Below are 22,026 nucleotides of genomic sequence, written 5' to 3'. Positions count from 1 at the left end.
ATTTAAAACTAATGCAATACAGAAATTGCAAAGGTAGGGCATGACCATTGGACAGCAAAATGCTCATTAGGTCAGCATGGTCTGAAAAAAAAAAAACAGGTAAAGAAGAAAAGACACCAAAAAAAAAAAAAAAAAATAAGAATTCAGGTGAAGAATTAAGTGTGGAACCATCAGGAACCATTTAGTCTTCAGTGCCACCATAACTGCAATCTACCTGTCTCCAGAGGTACAAGGTATCAAATTCTCCTAAAATCCTAAAATGACCCTCACTTAATAAAAATAACATGTTAAAGTGTTGTGGAATACATAAAGACTGATTTTTTGTAGGCTTTATAGACAGTTCAGTTGAGAGTGACTCTTGAAGGACCAGCACCACATCTTCTTGTACCACTTTTTCAAGAATTTATCTTCAAGAATCTAAAACTTACTTCCAGATTCTTTAAGATAAATCACTTTTAAATTATTAAATACAAAATTAATAATAGTTATTAAGATTGTATGGTTTAAATTTGTTAAAATGTGCTTGGAAAAAAAACATGACCAGAATATCAACGTGCCTAATAATTATGCATGCACTGTACTTTATTTCAATGCACTACTGCATTAAACACTGCTCTGAGAATTACAGTATGTATAAGTATAAGCTCTTTATTTTAATCTTGCCAGAACAGCCAGAACAGTTCAGTTCTTATGTGAACAGAATTGTGAAAAATCAATGCAGACTTCACTGTGTCCTGACTAGATGTCGTTGTATACCAATGGGTTTTCCCGGCCAAACCCAAATGAACACTTTATAGCTCTTGTGCATCAAAGAAACAAGCACGCAGTCATCTTTAGAATAGTCTTTGAACTTCTGTTTTTGCATTAGCTCTATGACATCACTGTTAAAAAGTAATTAGCTTGTGAAGTAGATTTACTCATTGTAAGTTAATGAAAGAAATCATGTGCATTGTAGTGTTTGAAACGGATGTCATAGCATGTGACAGTAGACGGGAAGATTTTAAAATTAGCGGTTTGTTCATAAATTTGTACGACCTTACTGTGGAGACACGCACACAAAAACGAGTACAACAGAGAATAGTTATTTTTTCAGTGTGACAAACATGCACTTGTGTTACTATTCTGAGTTGTGGTGTTGAATACTAATGTTTTAGCTCTATCCAATGAAAACTACTGTAAAACATCCCTTGTTCACTTTCTAAAAGCAGTTACTGAAACAGTGCACTTCCACCCAAGAATAAGTAGTTATTTTCCCCCACTGTGTATAATTATACCTTGCTGTCTAACACCACATCTGTCTACACCCTTAGCTAAAGTAAATGTGATATAAAGAGCAGTTAGTGTCAAAATAGTACAGTAAACACAACAAATTTAATGCCACTACACAAACCTTAGCAGTGTACAAATACTCTGGTGTTTTTGTATGACGAACACTTGATAGTTCTGTCAAATAACACCAAATACAGCATATCTAACAGCAGAGACATTATATGCGTCATCTGAGATATTTATTTTATGCTGGAGCCGTGTGACCTTGAAATTGAAGAAAAAAAAAAAGTTGAAAAAATAAAGTCCAAAAAAGGCCAAGTAAAAGAAATCATCCCACTTTAAACCTTTTTTGCTTCTAGCAAATTTCTTAAAATATATAAATATTTTTATGAACATAAACAGATTCAAAAACTAAAGCTGAATGAGTCTCTTAGACATGATAAAAAGAAATGGGAGTTCAGTATGAGAAGTGACAATTAGTATCAGAGCATCTCATCCTTATGGACTGAACCAGATCTGACAGTTCTTGCTTTCACCAAGCATTTGCTAGTTTTTGGACATGCGGTTTCATGAGGTTTTCTACTGCATCTTCCTGTCTCCCTGTGGCTCTCTTTTGGGGGTGGTTGCATAAAATGCTTAAAGTAGTCCTACAAGTTAGTCATCTTTTTTTTCTTTAAGACTTGTCATGACTTTTTAAGTTTGTTACATAAAAAAAATAGTTGAATCTGAAAAATAGGACTGATTACCATTTGGCTAACTGCTAGTTGACAGTGCCCATATTTATCAAGATTCTCAAAGTGCCATTTTAGTCCTAAATGCTGAGAATTTGTCCTGAACAGTTAAATTGCCTGGTTTTCTTTAGAAAAATCCCTCACAAATTCAAGACAAAGGTCTCACAAATTCTTTGATTTTCTTTGGTTTTTGGTTTTCACACCGAGGACAACTGAGGGACTCATATGCAACTATTAAAGAAGGTTCAAACACTTGCATTGTATGATGCATTAAGAGCTGGGGGGTAAAAACTTTTGAACAGAATGCAGATGTATAAATTTTTCTTATTTTACATTTTCCCAGAAGACAAAATAAGTTACATTTTTCCTGATCTTCAAATTCAAAAAGCACCCTGCATCAGTGAGAGTTTGAACCTTCTGTAATAGTCGAAGAGTCCCTCAGATGTCCTCAGTGTGAAAAGATGGATCTCTAAATCATACAGTCATAGTTGGAAAGGGTTCAAATTAGTGGTGGGCTGTTATCGGCGTTAACGTGCTGCGTTAACGTGAGACTCTTATCGGGCGATAAAAAAAATATCGCCGTTAATCTATTCTCAAAGTTGGGTTGGGAGCTGGGTCTAAACTACGCAAGATATGATGACTTTCACCTTGATATTTTAGCGCGGTTGACGTATACCTAGTCGAATTGCACTGTAGGGGGCGAGAACGAGTCTTCAACTTCTGTGAAATTACCACATCAAATGAGACGTGCAATCATGGATGCAGCTATGAAGCCGCTTCAGGGCAGGTGCGTTGCTAGACCCTTTTAACTGGGGCACGTGAGTTATAATTTACTTTGATAATCCCGAAATAAAGACATTAAACTATATGCAACAACTGAATTGACGCTTCTAAAAGCAACGCAGTTTAATGGAAGACTATGCACGCAGATATCCATGCCCGTGCGCGTCTGTATATTTAACGGCAACGCGCACGTCGTGCAGCCTTTTGCGCAGAAGTACTTGGTTACACAAATTTGTATAGGTAATTATGTTGTAAATGCAATTGTCAAGCAGTTTGTGATGCATTTTGGAAACAGGAGATGAGCGCCTGGTCTAATGCGCCACCTGGCCCGTTCTCGAAGACTTACTTTTAGTCATTATTTAGGTAGCACACATATTCTGAATGCCTTCAGCAGAATTCAAATGAGCAATTTTAATCCAGATTAATCTAGATTAATTCCAAGATTTAATCTAGATTAATCTAGATTTAAAAAATTTATCTATGCCCACCCCTAGTTCAAATACACAAAAATGCTGGAAAACCAAAGAATTTGTGGGACCTGAAGGATTTTTCTGAAGAACAGCAGGTAGTTTAACAGTTCAGAACAAAAACTGACTCATAAACAACTATCACTAAACAAAAAACACAGCTGTGGATCATTCAATTAAGAACACATATTAAGAATCAAGGGGATGTACACTTTTGAAGAAGGTAATTTTTATAAATTTAAATATTATTTTCTCTTGTGGACTATATGTAAACATCTTTTATGTGAAATATCTTATTCAGGTCAGTACTAAATAAACAATAACATGCATTTTGTATGGTCCCTCTTATTTTGGTCAAATAATTAACATTTTGCAGATTCTGAAAGGGGGATGTAAACTTTTGACCTTAACTGTACTTTCAAACTTAAGTATAAAAGCAAGTTATCAAATTTCTTCAAATTTCGAGTGGTTTCTCAAGTGGTTAGTTGCCATTAGGGGCTTGTGATGACAAAGAAGAGACAGAGACTTGCGTGAACTTGCCTTTTATAACATGTTTCCGCTGTTCGACTAATTCTTTCTCCAGCCAGTTCAGTTTTCTTTTGGAATCCATGGTGGCTGATTAGGCTATATATATATATATATATATATATATATATATATATATATATATATATATATATATATATATATAATTTGTAATGCGTAGGCCTATCATATCATCTTGAAAATTCTTTATTGTAAAATATGTGTTGAACTCCTCTTAGGAATTTCACCATTCAATGTGAATTTATCTGGGAATATTCCTAAATAAGGAAATCGATTCAGTGATTGGTCAATGCATATGTCGTCATTTAAAATCCTGTTTAAACCACAGCAAAGTGTTGTGAATGATCTCTAAGACTGACACTTAAGATGTAGTACTACACTTCACTTAAATTATGACTTAGATACTTGATGACTAACTTTTAAGCGCAGCTTTCAGCCAATCATTTTTTAGTCAATTCTTAAGTGTTCTTGTAAATCTCAGAGGCTTGATAAATATGGGCACAGACTAGTTCTTAAATCTCAACATTAAAGCTAAGTTTTTGCAACTATCCCTGGTGTTTTCCCCAAGTCAGTAGAAAGGTCTCTTTATTGTAAGTTGTTGTAACTGTGAGCTTAACACCTGTGAACTATTAAGGGCTGAGAAAGTTTGGAATGAGCCCCAACATCCTCAGAACATTCTACAACTGCACTGTGGAGAGCATCCTGACTGGCTGCATCACTGCCTGGTTTGGAAACAGCACCACTGGCAACAACAAAGCTCTGCAAAGGGTTGTGCGAACTGCCCGCCACATTGTTGGAGGTGAGCTTCCCTCCCTCCAGAATATCTATACCAGGCGGTGTGTAAGGAAAGCCAGGAGGATCATCAGTGACTCCAGCCACCCGTCCCACAGACTGCTCTCTCTGCTGCCCTCAGGAAGACGCCTCCGCAGCATCCGATCCCGCACTAGCCGACTAAGGGATAGCTTTTTCCCCACGGCTACCAGGCTTATGAACAATCAGAACTAACACACCTAGCAGCATACTCCCACTATATCATATGCCACGCACTGCCCTTTATCACTGGACTCTATGCACACATTGCACTTAATACAATAATATATCTGTTACACTGTAAACCATCCAATACACATCCATGTCCTTGCATACCCAATCTATACATAATCCACTGCACCTTTGCACTGTTGACAATCTTCCTTAGTGGAATCTGAGTGTGTGTGCTACACACAGGTGAGTGGGCCATACAAACCACCTGTAGCATCACACTCTGCTCTATTTGCACATTCACAATATGAATAATATATGTCTATAATTGCACTGAAATCTTTGCACTATGTGCTATCCTCCCCAATCTCTCTTCTGCCCAATTTCATATAAATAATACCTCTTTTGCACATTTCTTGAAAATACACCTCAAGTTGCACTGTACTGCGAACTGTAAATATGTCTAATTGTGCACTGTGTGTACTAAGTATGTATGTATGTATATATTGCATATTGTCACTCTGTATAATCCTGTAAGGTATGTAACTGTCTGTTTGGTATGTAACTGTCTATATGTAAATTGTCCCTGCACTGTCTGGAGCTCACTCCCAAGAATTTCACTCACCTAGGCACAGGTGCTGTGGTGATGTGACAATAAAAGTGATTTGATTTGATTTGATTTCTCACACTTGCACAAGTTAACCCTGGGCCATTCTAGTAGTTTTATACTGTAATTAATCCTGTGTGTTTATATAACCTGGGGTCAGTTGAATAAACATAGCCTCTATGTTAAAACTGTTTTAAAAACTAGTTTACCTCACTAGCAGTAGACAAGGGGTAATCAGTCTTAATTTTCAGATTCAAATGACACCAATCTACCTTTTCATAACTGACTCGAAAAAGTTATTACCAGTTTTTAGAAAAGGCACTTTTTTTTAACAATCTTTAAGACTTAAAGCCAGTTTGTAGAGTGACTCCAAAATTCAGTCTAACACTCACATATATACACTCCAAGGTGATCAATGCATTCCAAACATGTACATATTATATTTTAAATAGTAAATATGAGTCAAGGACTTCACCATGTATGAACATTTCCATTCAGGTCTGAAATAGTAATGTATGCACATTCAATTTCTAGTGCACATTCTGTTTCTCTTTAATTATACTAAACAAGATATAGCCTAATAGTGAACTTTGGTACTATCTCCTATATTCAACTTAATTAAAACATTCTACAATGACTACATTTTTAAGACTAGTCTAAGCGGTTTATCAAACCAGTCCTAGATGTTTAACACTGTACACTCTTAAATGCCAGGTTAACGCTGTTATTTGCATATTTGCCGTGTCAGGTTCACGACTGGATGAATGCAGTATGTAACCTGTTTTCATAACTGCTCTAGTGTTGCACATCCTCATATTGCTCTGTACTATCAAGTTCCTAAATAGACTTTTTTGGATTGTAGGTAAAAATAAAATTGTCCATTTCACTTTAATTCATTTGAAGGTTTCTGTCAACATTTGGCATTTTTCCTCTTAAACACTAAAATTACTGTTTATAAAGTGCTGTGTTTCTGTGGCAGCCCAAAAATGAACAGTGAAACAATACAATACATATATGTATTCAAAAGTGCTGGTCTCTTATTTAATCACTGTGACAAACTTCATAGGGATTAAAAAAGTATTAAAAAAAAAAAAAAATCTAATGCGAGAAATGTTTAACTGCTTGAACTCAGATGATGTTACAGTACAGTTGACAATTAAAAGCCTCAATAATAAATCTTAGAAAATATATATATAAAATGAGCCACTAATGTTTTTAAAGTGTCATAAAAATAAGCAAGAAAGAAAAGAGAAAAATAGAAAAGACGAACAAAACAAAAGCACAGCTTTGATATAGTAGAAACTCATGCTGCAGTCTAAATATAGTGATAATGCCTGCTGTATGGCCTAAAAAGCATGATACATTTCTCTTAGTCTTTAATAAGGCTGCTGCTGTCAGTATTGCCATGGCAACTATTTTTCATTCAAGTATTTCCCAGCAGCACTAGTATACAGCTAATGTGAATGCAAGTACACTAAAACATGTCCATTTTAGCATTTGAACTGTATAATCTCCATATAATTCAAGTCTTGATTTTTGTCCTGAATTATCAATAATTAGTGTGTAGAGGGGTGGGGAACCTTTATCCTGGAGGGCCGGTGTCCCTGCAGAGTTTAGCTTCAACCTTGAAAAAAAAAAAAATACCAACCTGTATCCTGAAGACCTTTATTAGTTTGTTCAGGTGTGTTTGATTAGGGTTGTAGCTAAACTCTGCAGAGACACCGGCCCTTGAGGATCAATGTTCCCCACCCCTGGTGTAGACCAGAGGTCTTCAGCCCAGTTCCTGGGGACCCACTGTCCTGAAGAGTTTAGCTACAACCCTAATCAAACACACCTGAAGCGGCCAGTCAAGCTCCACAAGACTGCTTGAAAATTGCAGGCAGGTGTGCTGAAGCAGGTTGGACATAAACTTTCCAGGAGAGTGGGTCCCCAGGAGCAGGGTTGAAGACCTCTGGTGTAGACAGTTCCACTGGAATATTACTAGAATACCAGGATTCTCTCTTTTTTCCTCATTCAGTACCGGGATAGAAGGCTTTGAGTGTTTTTCAATCGGATGGATGGCTGCATATCTCAACTTTCGCTTCATTGAGCTCTGTCTAAAAACATGTCAATTTGAAGGATTCTTAGTAAGCAGTCTTTGTTTTACATTCTTTATTCAACTGTATTGAAGTATGCATCAGGTGTATCCTTGTCTTTCAGTCTCCTGTAATATTCTTTGCACACATTCCAATAAAAAAAAATTATTAGTTGAAAATGAATCACCATTGAGCTTGTCCAATTTCATTATGTTTTACAAAGACAAAACGTTTTTCTTTTTTTTTTTTAAGATGAAGGCATTATGTGTTGTTTTTGAGTCACATAATGCTGAACTATGCGTGATGTAAAACACTGGAGACCACAGATGGCTGTCATTGCCTGTAATGAATTAATAGAAGTCAGTTTATATAAAAAATAAAGCATTGTTCAAATTATGCTATTTAATAGTTTAATAGTATTCTTGTGTCATGACCACAGGGGCAGAAACATTTATGATGTAGCATGCACACTTACTAGAGTGTCTCATTCTAGCACTTATTAGCTTCTTGAAACCTCAGAAGAACTAAACTAGGATGGACGATCCTCACTAGCATACAGCCCTCTGTTAAAGAAGAAGCCAGTGTGTTGTTAATCCAATATCCTGAAGTGGTAAATTAAAAGTAAAACATCCTCTGCAAACAAGGCTATTGAACGCTTTTACTATACCTGTAACTGTTGTGTGTTCAATAACTTTATGACTTCTAACCCAACTGCAAATGGTTTGTTGGCTAAAGCAAAAGGGATGGAGGATCCTTGTTTAAATACTCTAGATTCAAGAAAGAATTCTGACCTAGCCTTTTATTTACCTGTAAACTTTCATCAATGCACATACATAGAGCACATCAAATATTATCAATTGCAGCTCAAATGTGCTTGTGTAACATATAAGGACAAGAAAGCATATGTGAGCTTCTGTTTACCACATTTCAATTACTTAAACGGTGCCTTGCAAAAGTATTCATACCCCTTCATTTTGGAAATTTAAATTCAGTTGACATTTAGCAGGAACAGTCATATTGCTTGTAGATGTTACTACACTTTAAGTGAAGATAACCTGGGGCAGATTCATTTGAATGGGTATGATTTGGAAAGGCACACATGTCTTAATAAAAGTCTAACAGCTGAAAATGCATATCAGAGCAAAACCCAAGCCCTGAGGTAAAAAAAGAGCTCAGAGACAGGATTTCATCACACATCTGGGAAAGAGTTCAGAAAAAAATCTGCTGCATTGAAGGTTCACAGAAGCATGTAGTCTCTGTTACCCTTAACATAATAAGTTTGAAACCATCATGAGTCTTCCTAGAGCTGGCTTTCTTGCTAAACTGAGCAATTGATGGAGAAGGACCTTGGCTAGAGTGGTGACCAAGGACCTGATAGTCTAGTTTAGCTCGATCATATATGCAGATGGGAGAAACTTACAGAAGGACAAACATCACTGCAACATTTCACCAATTTGGGCTTTATGGTGGTGTGGCAAGACTGAATCCTCTACTCAGTGAAGACACATGAAAACACACAAAACTAAATAGCACCTAATGGACTCTCAGACTATGAGACACAAGATTCCAAGCATCATGTTTGAAGGAAAGCAGGCACTGCTCATCACCTGCAGAGTACCATCCCAAAAGTAAAGTGTGCTGGTAGCAGCCTAATGCTCGTCAAAGTACAAGAAAAGCTCAATACACCAAAATATTGACGTAGTCTAAAGGCCGGGACACACCAAGCCAACGATCGGCCGTCTGGCCTCGTCGGGCAGTTGGTGGGCGTCGGTGAAGCGCGTTGGTTCGGTGTGTTCCGAACGTCGGCTTTCGCAGACGCAGCCGACTAGAGGCGACAAGACGGTCGGCTTTCGTCGGCGCTAGTTGGTTGGCATCGGGTTGGTGTGTCCCGGGCTTTAATGAAACACAGTCCAGAGCATTCAGAACCTCAGACTAGGCTGAAGGTTCACCTTCCAACAGGACAACCCTGAAAAGCACACGGCAAGTCCTTTAACTTTAAAATGAAGGGGTATGAATACTTTCACAAGGCAATGTATATGAGCATGACTAGAAATAGGGAGGTGGATCACACATCTGATGTGAATTTTGTATTCCTATTTTTATCACAACATCCTATTGTTTTAGCATTTCTTGTTTTTGTTTTTTTTACTTTTTGGTGCAGATTCCATCCTTATGTGCCAAAAAAAAGTTAAAAAAATAAGTAAATAAATTCAGTTAAGCTACAGTATGAAGCAGCGCTATAATATAGTTGAGTTTCATTCTCATCCAAAGTCAAATCAGGCAAGGAACACAAAGAACCAAAACTTCATAAGGTGACAAATGAAAATTAAAATTTTTCTTAAACTATAATCATTATGATTACATTATGTAATAATTGCCGTTCATTGTTTCTACTTAAATAAATACAGGACATTAACTGCATGATTTGTATAATACCTCTGATAACAGAACAATTGTAAGGTAGAAACATTATTTTCTGTGAAGCTGCTTTAAAAAATAAGTATTGTGAAAATAATTGGGAATTAAATATGTAAATATGTACTTTGACCGAAAAGGCTTGAAAGACACTGTTGTAAAGTATTCAGTAACGTGAATATATATGTGCTGCTAACACTAACCAAGTCGTCTGAGAAACTAACAGTATTTTGGATGCTCTATGATTTTCTTCAGTTTTGGAAAGCTGTTTAGCGCAATGGTTCTCCACTGGATGTCATCTGAGCAGAAATCCTTAAATGTGGCAAGAAAATACTCAAATCCTACACAGCAGGCTTTAAACCCTGCATTACAACTCTTCTTTTCAAAGATTTCAAGCTGAAGATTCTCTGCCCAACCCACTGCAACGCTGTGACTCTGCTATGTTGTTTGAGCATCCAGATCAGTCCGACACAGGGAAAAACAGTTTGGTGCCTCTACCACCATCCTAACACTGATGATGCCATTGAGATACATGATGAAACATTGTCAATAAATGCTCCAGAATGCACTGAACAAAACATTCAGTGACCACCAAGATAACATAGAAACTTAACATACTTCTGATCACAGGCCTCCAGTACTTTTCATTGGCTTGCAGTGTCAAACTGCTCAACTGATCAAGCTGTGTTCAGCGTAAACATAGAGACATCATTCCCTGTGAAAATGGATAGGTGAAATGGGATTGAGCCACAGTTGCAGCTTTTTATCTTGACTATACAAAGACAGCATGAAAAATTTAGTGCTATTTTTTTTAAATATGGAAACCATTTTAAAATGGTTTCAGTGTTGCTGCTGCTGAGCTCCAGAACATCTGCTACAATGTAGGCAGCATTTAAAGGCATCACAATTGTAAGCAGCATTTAAAGATGCCTTATTTTGGCCAAATTCCAAGGCAGCATCCCATACATTCTTTTTAGAGATGTAAATCTCATACTGCATTGCGACAAGCTCAGTAAAAAAACAAATCTTTCCAAGATTGTGGAAAGAAATGTCAAATATAAATATAAATAAAGTTTATTCAATACTGAAAGATCTGATTAAAAACTGTAGAAAGCTGGTCTAGTTTACCCAGTATTGGTTTGCTGTGCATTATGCTTCCACCAAAGTATTGAAATCAGTTCATGTGTATATATGACAAACATGGCATAAACATGATAGGCTGTGTGTGTGTGTGTGTGTGTGTGTGTGTGTGTGTGTGTGTGTACCTGTATACCAAATGTCCCCACAAGGATAGGAATACCAGTAGATTTTGACCTTGTGGGGACATTTCTCAGGTCCCCATGAGGAAACAGGCTTATAAATCATACACAATGAGTTTTTTTGATGAATTAAAAGTGTGCAAAATCTCCTGTGAGGGCTAGGTTTAGGTGTAGGGTAGGTGTAGGGTGATAGAAAGTACGGTTTGTACAGTATAAAAACCATTACGCCTATGGAATGTCCCCATAAAACATGTAAACCCAACATCAAGAGATACGCTCTACATTTCATGCAGAAGAACAGCCTAATCCTAGATGCTGGTGTCTATGTTCTAAACAAAGAGGATTCAATAGAGAGAAAAAGATCCTAAGAAACAAGAGCCTGGACTGTCTGTCTTCTGCACTGAACATCAGATCTAGCTGTCTGTGTTGGCACTCAGCTAACAGCTCTGCAAGTTTCAATATAAATATTGCAGCTAGGAGGCATTGTGCCTCATACAGCTGCATTCCTGTATCTGCGGCATGTCAGGCCCTGGGGAACACAGTGACCCAAATCAGCAAGACAAACACGTTTCACACCTGCATAAACGAGTTAGTGGCCACTAATGATGACACAATGCGCTGCACTGTCCGCTAACAAGGCAGGAGGAGAGTGTAGAAAGCAGAGTCTGTGTGAGCCACATGAATGAATAGATTAAGGGATGAAGGAAGCGAGAGAGAGGAAGAAAGAAACCGAGCCAGAAGAACAGGTGTATGAGCAGCAGGGTGCTGGAGAAAAAAGAAGACGCCTAGGAAAAATCCAGACCACCTGCATCACAAAGCAGGAGCTTTACCATCATCATATACAGGCCTGTAATGTCAAAAGATACTGCTGTGATTCTTAGAGCACTGGTCACATTACTGACGTCAAACAATCAAACCACAGTTGAACTGTCAACCAGGAGAGATTTTTAGATATTTTTCTATATAATGGACTTATTTCTTCTTTCTTTTATTCTTTGTAAAGGGAAACATAAAGCAGTTCAAACCAAATGATTCAGGCTCATCACAGCTTTAGGTGTTAATTTGTCTTTTTAATGTTTAATAACGTGAAGCTTTTTTGTGCACTGATTTCATTTGTTTCTTCTGAATCATTTGATCTGCTTTGTTCTCATCAGATTCCGAATAAAATGAAATAATCAAATGAGATGAAGCACCTTTAATTTTTTATTTGTAATGAGATAAAATGAAATTGGAAAAAAAAAAAGTCAAAATCCAGAAATAATATTACTTAGTTCCCCGAACATGTTTACTTTAGTTCACATGATTTTCAATCATAGTTGAACCATAAGTGATGATTCAAATAGATTTTCAGTCATCTGGGTTATTGCAGCGTGCTGTTATACATTTTTTCCATGACATGTTATTTGCTTTTTATTTATTAAAGATGTTTTACCATTTCATATCCTGTTGGCTCGATCACTAACTGTGCTCACAAACCGTAACATTATTTGACCCGTGAATCTCTGATGCTGTGAATCACGATTGCTGTGTGAATTGACTCCTGGAAACAGATAAAAGGAAAGTGATGTATAAGCATTGTGCCATTGCATGTCTGTACTGACTAACACAAAAACATAATGAAGCAGCAGTGGCATACAAACATGGAGACAGCAGAGTAAACTCACATTACAAATGCATGGCGGGTCAAACTAACATCCAAAGAAATATGAAATAATTTGATTTAAACTGCTTTAACATTTATAAAGACAACAGAATCAGAAAGCATTGATGTAAGGGAGATCTCTGTCAGTTAGATCAGGGTTGTTTTTTGGGCCATAATTGTGTGCCTAACAAAACTGTGCCAAGTTAATGGTTGATCCACATTCACTGATTCTGTAAAGATATTTAAAGGTCTAAACTTAAACTGCTATGTTGTTTTTGAGAATTCTTGTGAGATTCACTTTGCTGCTGTTGAACTTGGATACGAGCAGGGTTGAGGTTAAATTCAGGGCAGGACCAAGAGTGTACGTAATTATGGGAGTATAGAAACTCTGTAGTGATCAATGCTTAAACCAGTAATTATTATTAAATATAAATAATCTCTAGCAATTCAGAATTTATTACAATCAAAAGGCTTACTGAAATGAGCAAATACAAATATAGCTGCAAGCAGCAATTACAGGGCCAAGCACTAGGCAAGGGAAGCATCAGAACAAGGGCAGCAATAAGTAATTGAATCCATTTTAAAGTGATTTTAGTCAAAATGATTTAAACGGTTATCACTTTTGAGCACAAGGTGACACTGTCTCAAAACGTTTTAAATACTTTTAGGTCATGGTCTCGATGGTATATACAAAATTTTGGAATGGTGTACCATTTGTAATGCATTTGTAAAATGTAGGATTTTCTGTTATAATACTCTATTGAAGTCAATGGCAATTTAATGTTTTGTTTAATTATAGCACCACCAAGAGGCACAATCCCACCAAATTTTGTGCGAGTGTGCTTATACACATGTGTGTCAAATTTGGTGAAAATATCTCATTTTGTTTTGGAGTTATAGACATTTTAATATATGAGAAGAGAAAAAATTACAGACGGCTGACATTGTTTGCATTTTATTGCCACTTACTATCAAAATTTTGCAAATGGGCTTTAGTGATTAGCTGGCAAGCTATGTTTCCGAATTTCCTACAGTGGTTTCATGTCAATTGAAGTAACGGTTTCTGAGATATTGGCAAATGTTTTTTAATCCCTGGACTCAGCAAGGATTCAGGAGTCAAAAAGGGTGACTCCCATGAAAATAAGTCGATCACACCCAAAATTAAAAGCAGGTGAATATTAGATTTTACCACTAGGTGGTGCTGGATCTAAACTTTTCAGGCTCCTTCAGGGCATCGTGCTGATGACCCATACTGAGTTTTGTAACGATATGTCAATGCATTCGTAAAATATAGCATTTTACTACAAAATTCATAATGGCCGACACCCAAAATGGCTGACATGGGAAAATTGGGTAACTCGGCTTGATGCACCAAATCTAAAGAGATCTTTGGCCAAACCACTGAGAAGGTATAAGCAAAAATAGCCTTTTTTTGTATCTCCTGACTACTGGGTGGCACTGGGCCGAAACTCAGCAGGTAGCCTCAGGTCATGCTTGTTATCACATATACCAAGTTTGGTTTCAATACGCCAAACCGTTGCGGAGATATAGGCTCACGTCCATTTTTGCATGCTTTACGTAGAATTCATTTGCATGCTATTTGAGAACGGTTTGACTAATCAACTTTATTTGCACAACTCTTTGCCAGCAATGGTCTGAAAATGATCTGAGCTAATTTTGGCGGAAATCAGACAAACCGTCGAGGTTGAGTTCGAAAAAGTAGGTTTTACGAACTATTAAAAATAGCAAAAAAATATAACCTTGCGATTTTTGAATTTTGGACTTCATTCGACTCAGCATGACCCAAGGATTCTGAGTAAAAAAGAGTTTTGATTCTGTGCCTTATGGTTCAAAAGTTATTAGCATAAACATGAGTGAAACTTCGGACTAGTGGTAGCGCTAGAGAGTTTGAGATAGAGACTCCAAATTTGCTCTTGTTAATGTCTGTGTCTTTCTCTCTTTCTCACACACACATATACACAAAACATTTAACACTCAGTGCTTGAACCCTGAAAAAGTTTGATCAGTGGCATCAGCATTCATAATGTCAAAGCTGATATGTTAGATGAGTTAGTTTAGTTAAATTTCAATTTTAACTCACTTTGATATGAGAAGAACTGATTTTTTTTTTGTTTGTTTGACATAACAATTGACATAACATAACGTTTGTTTGACATAACATTGTTTGTTTGTTTGTTTGTATGCTTGAGTGAGGGGCAACAGACATCTTAAAGGACTGAAATGTTTCACAAAGGCTTTTTCAAACCAGATCTTTTCACAAGCAGATTTAAAAGAAGACAACAGACATTGTGCTACTACAGTTTTTTTTGTTTTTTTTTTTACAGCGCTTCACCCTTGGGAATTCTACATGTACCATACTGACAGACTGCATTTTAATGAGCCTGAGCAATTTTTTATTCACACAAGCACAACTCTCACTCTATGAGGAACAGAACATGCCCTATTTAATCAGAAATATGACATCGTACATTGGAATAGTGTTTGATTAGTGGCACTAAAATGAATGTATGCCAATTGTATAATTAATGTTTGTTTGCCAGCCTGTTATTGTGTGCAGCATTTGTAATATTGTCTGTGCAGTTGAGTATTTCCATCAGCTCAGTGTTGTTTTCTCTTTCAGCTGGGTGGCTGTGGGATTTTGGGAGTGGGAGTTTGGCTTTCCATCACACAGGGAAACTTCGCAACCCTCTCATCGTCTCTACCATCGCTCTCTGCAGCCAATCTCCTCATTGCTGTCGGAAGCATCATCATGGTGATTGGCTGTCTGGGCTGTGTAGGTGCGGTCAAAGAGAATCGTCCATTACTCCTGAGTGTAAGTAAACAAATAAAGCATCCTGTTCAAGTCAGAACAGTACATATGTGAGATCATAATAAAAACCTTACCAGATGCCATTTTGAAACTACACACTGTACGAATCAAGCATAAGAAATAGCATTTCATTATCAAGTGACATGTTTGTTTGACGTTATTCATTTGAGCCATAATTGTGGCTTTCTGCTCATTGTTCAAATAATGAGATGTGGCACTTGAGTGGCAATACTAACATCGAGTAATGTTTGATAGCTGCCATAATAGAGACACTAGCAGGAACTCAAATTAGCACCCACGGGTAAAACACAGGAAAGGTTATTAGCATCATTTCCACTCTTCGAGGAACAGGTTAACATGAGCAGCAGCTCCACATTTGTCAGTCTATGAGGATTCAACACAGTATTTCTGCTGTAAGCTGACAGGGCACAAAAACTGTCTACAAAAGGTAATTGCCATCGTCCTGGTTCTTGGTGTTTACAAGGATTATAAAGAAATAATGACATGCAGGTAGCTATTTATACCAGCGTAGATGACAGCATAGTTTATACAGTATTACAACCTATAGTAAGAACCTTCAAACATGATCATATTGTAAAGCATGTCATCATTTCCTGTTACACTGAAACGTTAGTAGATATGAACGTGAAAATGCCATAAAACAACATAATCAATACAAGTCATATCACAATTAAAAGGCCTTAGTGTTTGTATTAGTGCAGCGACTTCAGTGCAGGTCTTCAACAGAACATTCATTTAACCCATTCTCTCAAAAATAAATTGAAATTTAATTAAATTGGAGAACATTCTAACCAATAATCAAAAAATTTGCCTTCCTATTACAAGGTGATATTTGACTCCATAAAGTGATTTACAGGGGAATTTTGTTTTTACCTTTGTAATGGCATTTTTCTAACTTTATTAAAAGTATATAATCTTTTATGTTAAATAAAAAGAAAGAAAGAAAGAAAGAATATATATATATATATATATATATATATATATATGCACTGAAGTTCATATATATATATATATATATATATATATATATATATATATATTTGACATAGAAAGAAAGAAAGAAAGAATATATACATATATATATGAAACTGTATCTGCCAGTAGGTGGCGGCAAGTCACTAATTTATTTACTGAATCATATCATTCATTTGAACGGCTAATTCATTCAGGAATAAAGCAAATGAATGGAAAATTTAATTATTTCTCTAGATTCATTTAAAAACGCAGATTAATTCATAAACGAAACACCGCTGTGTTTGAATGGAGATGTACTTGGACTTGTTTTACACTATTTTTGATGATGAAATAGAGGCAATAGTGTTATAGTCAGTCAATATATGTCACCTAAAATAACTTCTTGTTTATTTAACTGTTGTATTAAATCAATATCTCATGTACGAACTCCCTTAAAAATGATTAAGAGCTGTCACTCATCTTAGTTCATCGCGATCTCACAAAGTTCCATTATAAATCAACGAAGCTTACTACACTGCACAATGAATCGTATTTACACTCTCTCTACACTTTGTTCATGAGATATGTCTGTGATACATTACTCAATGTTGCAAAAACACGTCGAAACACATGAAGCTCCCCTCAGCGCAAACCCAAATATGCTGCTCCTAAATATTTTTTTTATAGTCGCACACAGTAGTTTTCAGTCGCAAATGGTAGCACTGTAGAGCCCTGGGTCATTGGATGCCCATTTTCCACAAGTTTATATGATTCGTTAGTGTCTTAATGAACAGTCTCTGGTTAAAATTTCTCAATTGTAGTGTACAACAACAACCATTTTACCTTGTCAAAAACAGCTCTGTTCACAGCAAACAGTGCATGTCCCTTTAAATGCTGAAGAGCTCTGCTCACCCCGCCCCTCTCTACCATGGGGTGACTAAATGAGTAAATGACTATTGATGTGTTCATTATTACGTCCAACAACAGATCACCTCAATTGCTTAGGAGACTCTTGTCTACTCCTGCTCCAATCAACAATTGTGGGAGTGGCCTTGGTCTGTGTGACCTCGGTGCAACTAGGGATTTAAAAAAAACACTGGGTGGATTTTTATCATTATAGGGTGGATGTGTACACTGCCAACACACATTTATGTTCAAACATGTGAAAGTAAATTTTGCATCCGATGACCCCTTTAAGAAACTAAAAGAGAAACACATGCTGCATTAATTGTGTTGTTTTGTATTTTGTGAATGATGGTTTAAAGTGTTTCTGAAACCTTCCCACTCCCTCACACTTTAGAAGTCTCTCTTATTTAACACTGAATATTTTAATTAACTTATTATTAGACGTGCATGTGCAGCGCTGAGGAGGATCCAGGAATGCTTTGAAAAGCCCTGGTTTAAACCATTTGTTACATAAAGAGAAGCCATTCAAATCATTTTGTGTGGTGGTATTCAAATCCTCATGGTTATTCTCTGGTACCGACTTGTGTATGTTTTAAAGTGCAATAAGAGACTGTGGATAGTTCTAGATGGAAAGTGAGACCTACATTCTGTATGGGAGCGTCCCGTGACAGATGCAGATATCGGCCTGTCATAACCTCAGAGGGGCTGCGCTGGATTGTTTTATTTGAGCTGTATGCATACTAAAAAGACTGAAGGGCAAAGCAGCCTTTCTCAAAGATAAAGACAATTTTCATCTATAGTTCATCAGTCTAATCATACAATGTCATTAATGATCTCAGCATTCTTTTCTCAGCTTCTTTGACCCTTGATTAAGTTCATGCAAAATGTTTAATTCGGTCAATGCCTTTCAGTTATCTTCTCAAAAGAAATAAGATATTTTGATATTTTTAATCCAGTAAAAATGGTAAAAATGTCTTTGCAAATCCTATCAAATCCTATGATTTTACATATCCCACAATCATTAACAATAGTCCTTTAGCAAACTGTAGGGCTTAGGTCAAGTCGGCTTTATTCCTTCAGAGCCAGAGGGCTTAAACAGCACTGTCCCTGTTTATTATTAATCATGTGAAGCCATACACAAATGAGTAACTTCAGAATGCCTTATTTTTTAAAAGTTATATATTTATATTCCTATAGTGATTCCTATATTTTTATATATTTAGTCAGAAAGCCAGTTGTATAATATATTTTCTTTTTGCTGGGTAATGTGTATTTAAAGGCATTTAAATACATCATTAAATTAAATAATTTAATGTGATGAGATTATAATGTTTAGCCCTAATTGCTGGTGTTGATTTACTCTCGCGTTTAAATATGACTTCCTCTGCTCTGCTCGGTGTTTCCGGGTTCAACACTGATGGATAGGAACAGCGAATGTCAGCGCAGTCTATGAATATATAATGTTGTTGAGCTGGAATCACCTCAGAGACTATCATAGCCTGAAGCTGGTTTGTGAGGAAGATGATTTATGATAAAATATTCCCATGTCCACGTGGGGGATGATGGTGTTTACTCCTTAAGCTGCTATTTATGTCAGGGGCTGATTTTAATGTTGGCCTGTGCTCTCCTGTGTGTCTTTAACTGCATGTGGGAGCCGTGTGATTACAGCAGCGTTATGATGACAGCCTGCCATACGAAACACTGTGTCTCTTGCTTTCTTTTTTTGAGATGAGGAAGCGTTAAAGAGGACGTACCAGAAATATTCTAGTGATTTCATTAGCTGATAATAGTGAAACTTGATTTTTTGTTTTGTTTTAATGAATAAAATGTCTAAATGTCTAAGTGGAAACTGCTTAACGGCATAAAAATACAGATTGGCAGAAGCCATGCTACAAAACACAGAACATATGCATACCTGACAAACACTCTTCTGTGAACACTTTCATGCCCAGCCCTACATATAGGCAGCTGATCTACTAAGATCCAAAAAAAAGGCTATGAATTCGCTTGATCTAAATTGTGGAGTGCTTAGTGGATATATTGGATATATTGGATATACATAGGCATATGTACAGGAGGCTTTTGCATATAGTCGCTGTACCAAATGTTAGTCAACATTTTAAATCAGGATGACTTATGTTACTTTTATATTAAATATGCAGTGCCCTAATATTGGCACCGTTGGTAAATATGAGCAAAAGTGGATGTGAAAATAAATCTGCATAATTTATCCTTTTGATCTTTCATTCAAACAATTCACAAAATTCTAACCTGTCACTGAAGTAAATCAGAAGAACCTAGGGGTAAAATCTCATTATAAAATAAATGTTTTTCTCTAGTTCACGTTGGCCACTATTATTGGCACCATATTATTGCAACATCCTTTTCCCAAGATAACAGTTCTGAGTTTTCTCCAACAATGTCTAATGAGTTTGGAAGAACACCTGACAAGAAATCAGAGACCATTCCTTCATACAGAATCTCTCTAGATTCTCCAGAATCTCATTCTTCCCAGCTTCATGTTGGTGCTTCTTCTCTTCAGTTTCTATACAGGGTTCAGGTCAGGGAACTGGGACGGCCATGGTAGAAGCTTCATTCTGTGCTCAGTGACACAATTTTGTGTTGATTTTGATCATTGTTTTGTTTTGGATCATCGTCCTGCTGGAAGATGCAACCATTATAAGATTTCTAACAGAGGCAGTCAGGTTTTGATTTTTTATCTGCTGGTATTTGATAGATTCCATAAAGCCATGTATCTTAACAAGATGTCCAGGACCTCCGGCAGAAAAATAGGTCCACAACATTAAAGACCCAGGGTACTTTTTTTATCCCTGTCTGCACCAAAACCATCTGGAGGATTAGCTGCCAAAAAGCTAATTTTTAGTTTCATCTGACCATAGAAGCCAGTCTTGTTTGAAGTTCCAATCATGTCTGACAAGTGAATATGCTGGAGTTTGTTTTTGGGTGAGCCAGGAGGATTTTTTCTTGAAACCCCCTGGAACAACATGTGGTGATGTAGGGGCTGTTTGATCATTTTATTTTAGGCTTTCTGACCCCAAGACTCAACAATTCTCTGCAATTCTCCAACTGTGATCCTTGGAGAGTCTTTGGCCACTCAAACTCTCCTCCTTATCGTGCATTAGGATGATATAGACACACGTCCTATTCTAGGCAGATTTGTAACATCTTTAGTTGATTGGAACGTCTTAATTATTGCCCTGATGGTGGGAATGGGGATGTTCAATGCTTTAGCTCTTTTCTTACAGCCACTTTCTATTTTGTGAAGCTCAACAAACTTGTTCTGCATATCAGAACTACATTCTTTGGTTTTACTTCTTGTGATGGATGATTAAGGGAATTTGGCTTTTGTGTTCCTCATATTTATAATCCTGTGGAACAGAAAGTCATGACTGGAAAATTTTATACTCCTAGCCACCCTGGTGTGCTAAAAAAATTGTAATATTAATGGGAATATACTTTAGAGATATTTTACTTAGACAAATTTTTAGGGGTGCCAATAATTGTGGCCAACGTGAACTAGAGAAAAACATTTATTTCATATTGAGATATCCCCCCATTTTCCATTGTTTTACTTCAATGAAAGATTAGAATTTTGTGAATTTTTCGAATGAAAGATCTAAAGGATAAACGATGCAGATTTATTTTCACAGTCACCTTTGCTCATATTTACTAAGGGTGCCAATATTAGTGGAGGGCACTGTATAGCCAATATTTGAATAGTATAGTCAATTTTATTTTCACACAACACACTGTTTTACAGTAATACATAACACATACTGAATGATACATCTTGTGTGTAAGCTAAAGATGTACAATAATGGAGAATAATACCTTGGTAAAATGGTAGACACCAGTCAGTGACAAAAACAGAAAAAAGCTTTGCTCGATCGCAAAGGACCAAAGAGCAAACAGTGTTCTGCTAACAGAAAAGGAAAGACTTAGGAAACCAAGTCTCTGAAACAGAAAATAATGGAAAGTTCAGGGTGTTCAAAAATCATAACAACAAGAAGCTTATAGCCCTGCAAGCAAACATACACTACATTTTTTTTACCATCTGCATGTTTCAGATTATAAGTTACTTGTCAAGTACTTATTTACAAGGACCTTCTCTGTGCTCCAGGAGTTTAGCATTTCCCAGCACTTCATCTTCAAGGCTGTTGAATTAGAATCTGGCTCTTTCCCCAGTGAAAAATATTACTGCCACTGGACTCATCATTCATTTTCTAAAACACAAATATCACTGATCCAAACCTCTTTCCAGAGGCCTTGGCATTGGTGTCTATTGTCAGTATATTATTTATGTTTTATACTTAACAGCGCCTGCTGAACCTGAGCTCATACTGAAATCTTACATTTTAGATGGTTCTGGATCAAGGTGAGTGTCCAGCTTCTATGATTTCTAATGAGACTGGAGGTGTGAGAGCCATTATGGGAGAATGAGTATGAGCTTCTCAGTTCAACAGCATGATATACCTTGACTGTTCTAGTGAGTTTGAGGCACAAGATCAATGACACAAGA

The 22,026-nt window shown here is 36.7% G+C and overlaps 1 protein-coding gene across 3 annotated transcripts in view; it reads left to right on the top strand.

Moving 5' to 3' along the window:
• tspan4a (tetraspanin 4a) overlaps positions 1-22,026 on the top strand; it is a 52,092-nt gene that overhangs the window by 19,294 nt on the left and 10,772 nt on the right. For all 3 annotated transcript variants that reach the window (XM_073850344.1, XM_073850343.1, XM_073850342.1), the window contains one exon: positions 15,417-15,608. In XM_073850344.1, coding sequence (XP_073706445.1) covers positions 15,417-15,608 — 192 coding nt within the window. The remainder of the gene's footprint in view (positions 1-15,416; positions 15,609-22,026) is intronic.

This window comes from Garra rufa, chromosome 11, assembly GCF_049309525.1.
Source record: "Garra rufa chromosome 11, GarRuf1.0, whole genome shotgun sequence".
NCBI classification, from domain to species: domain Eukaryota; kingdom Metazoa; phylum Chordata; class Actinopteri; order Cypriniformes; family Cyprinidae; genus Garra; species Garra rufa.
Note: the sequence above shows the minus strand (reverse complement) of the source record. Positions and strands in the feature narration are given on the sequence as shown.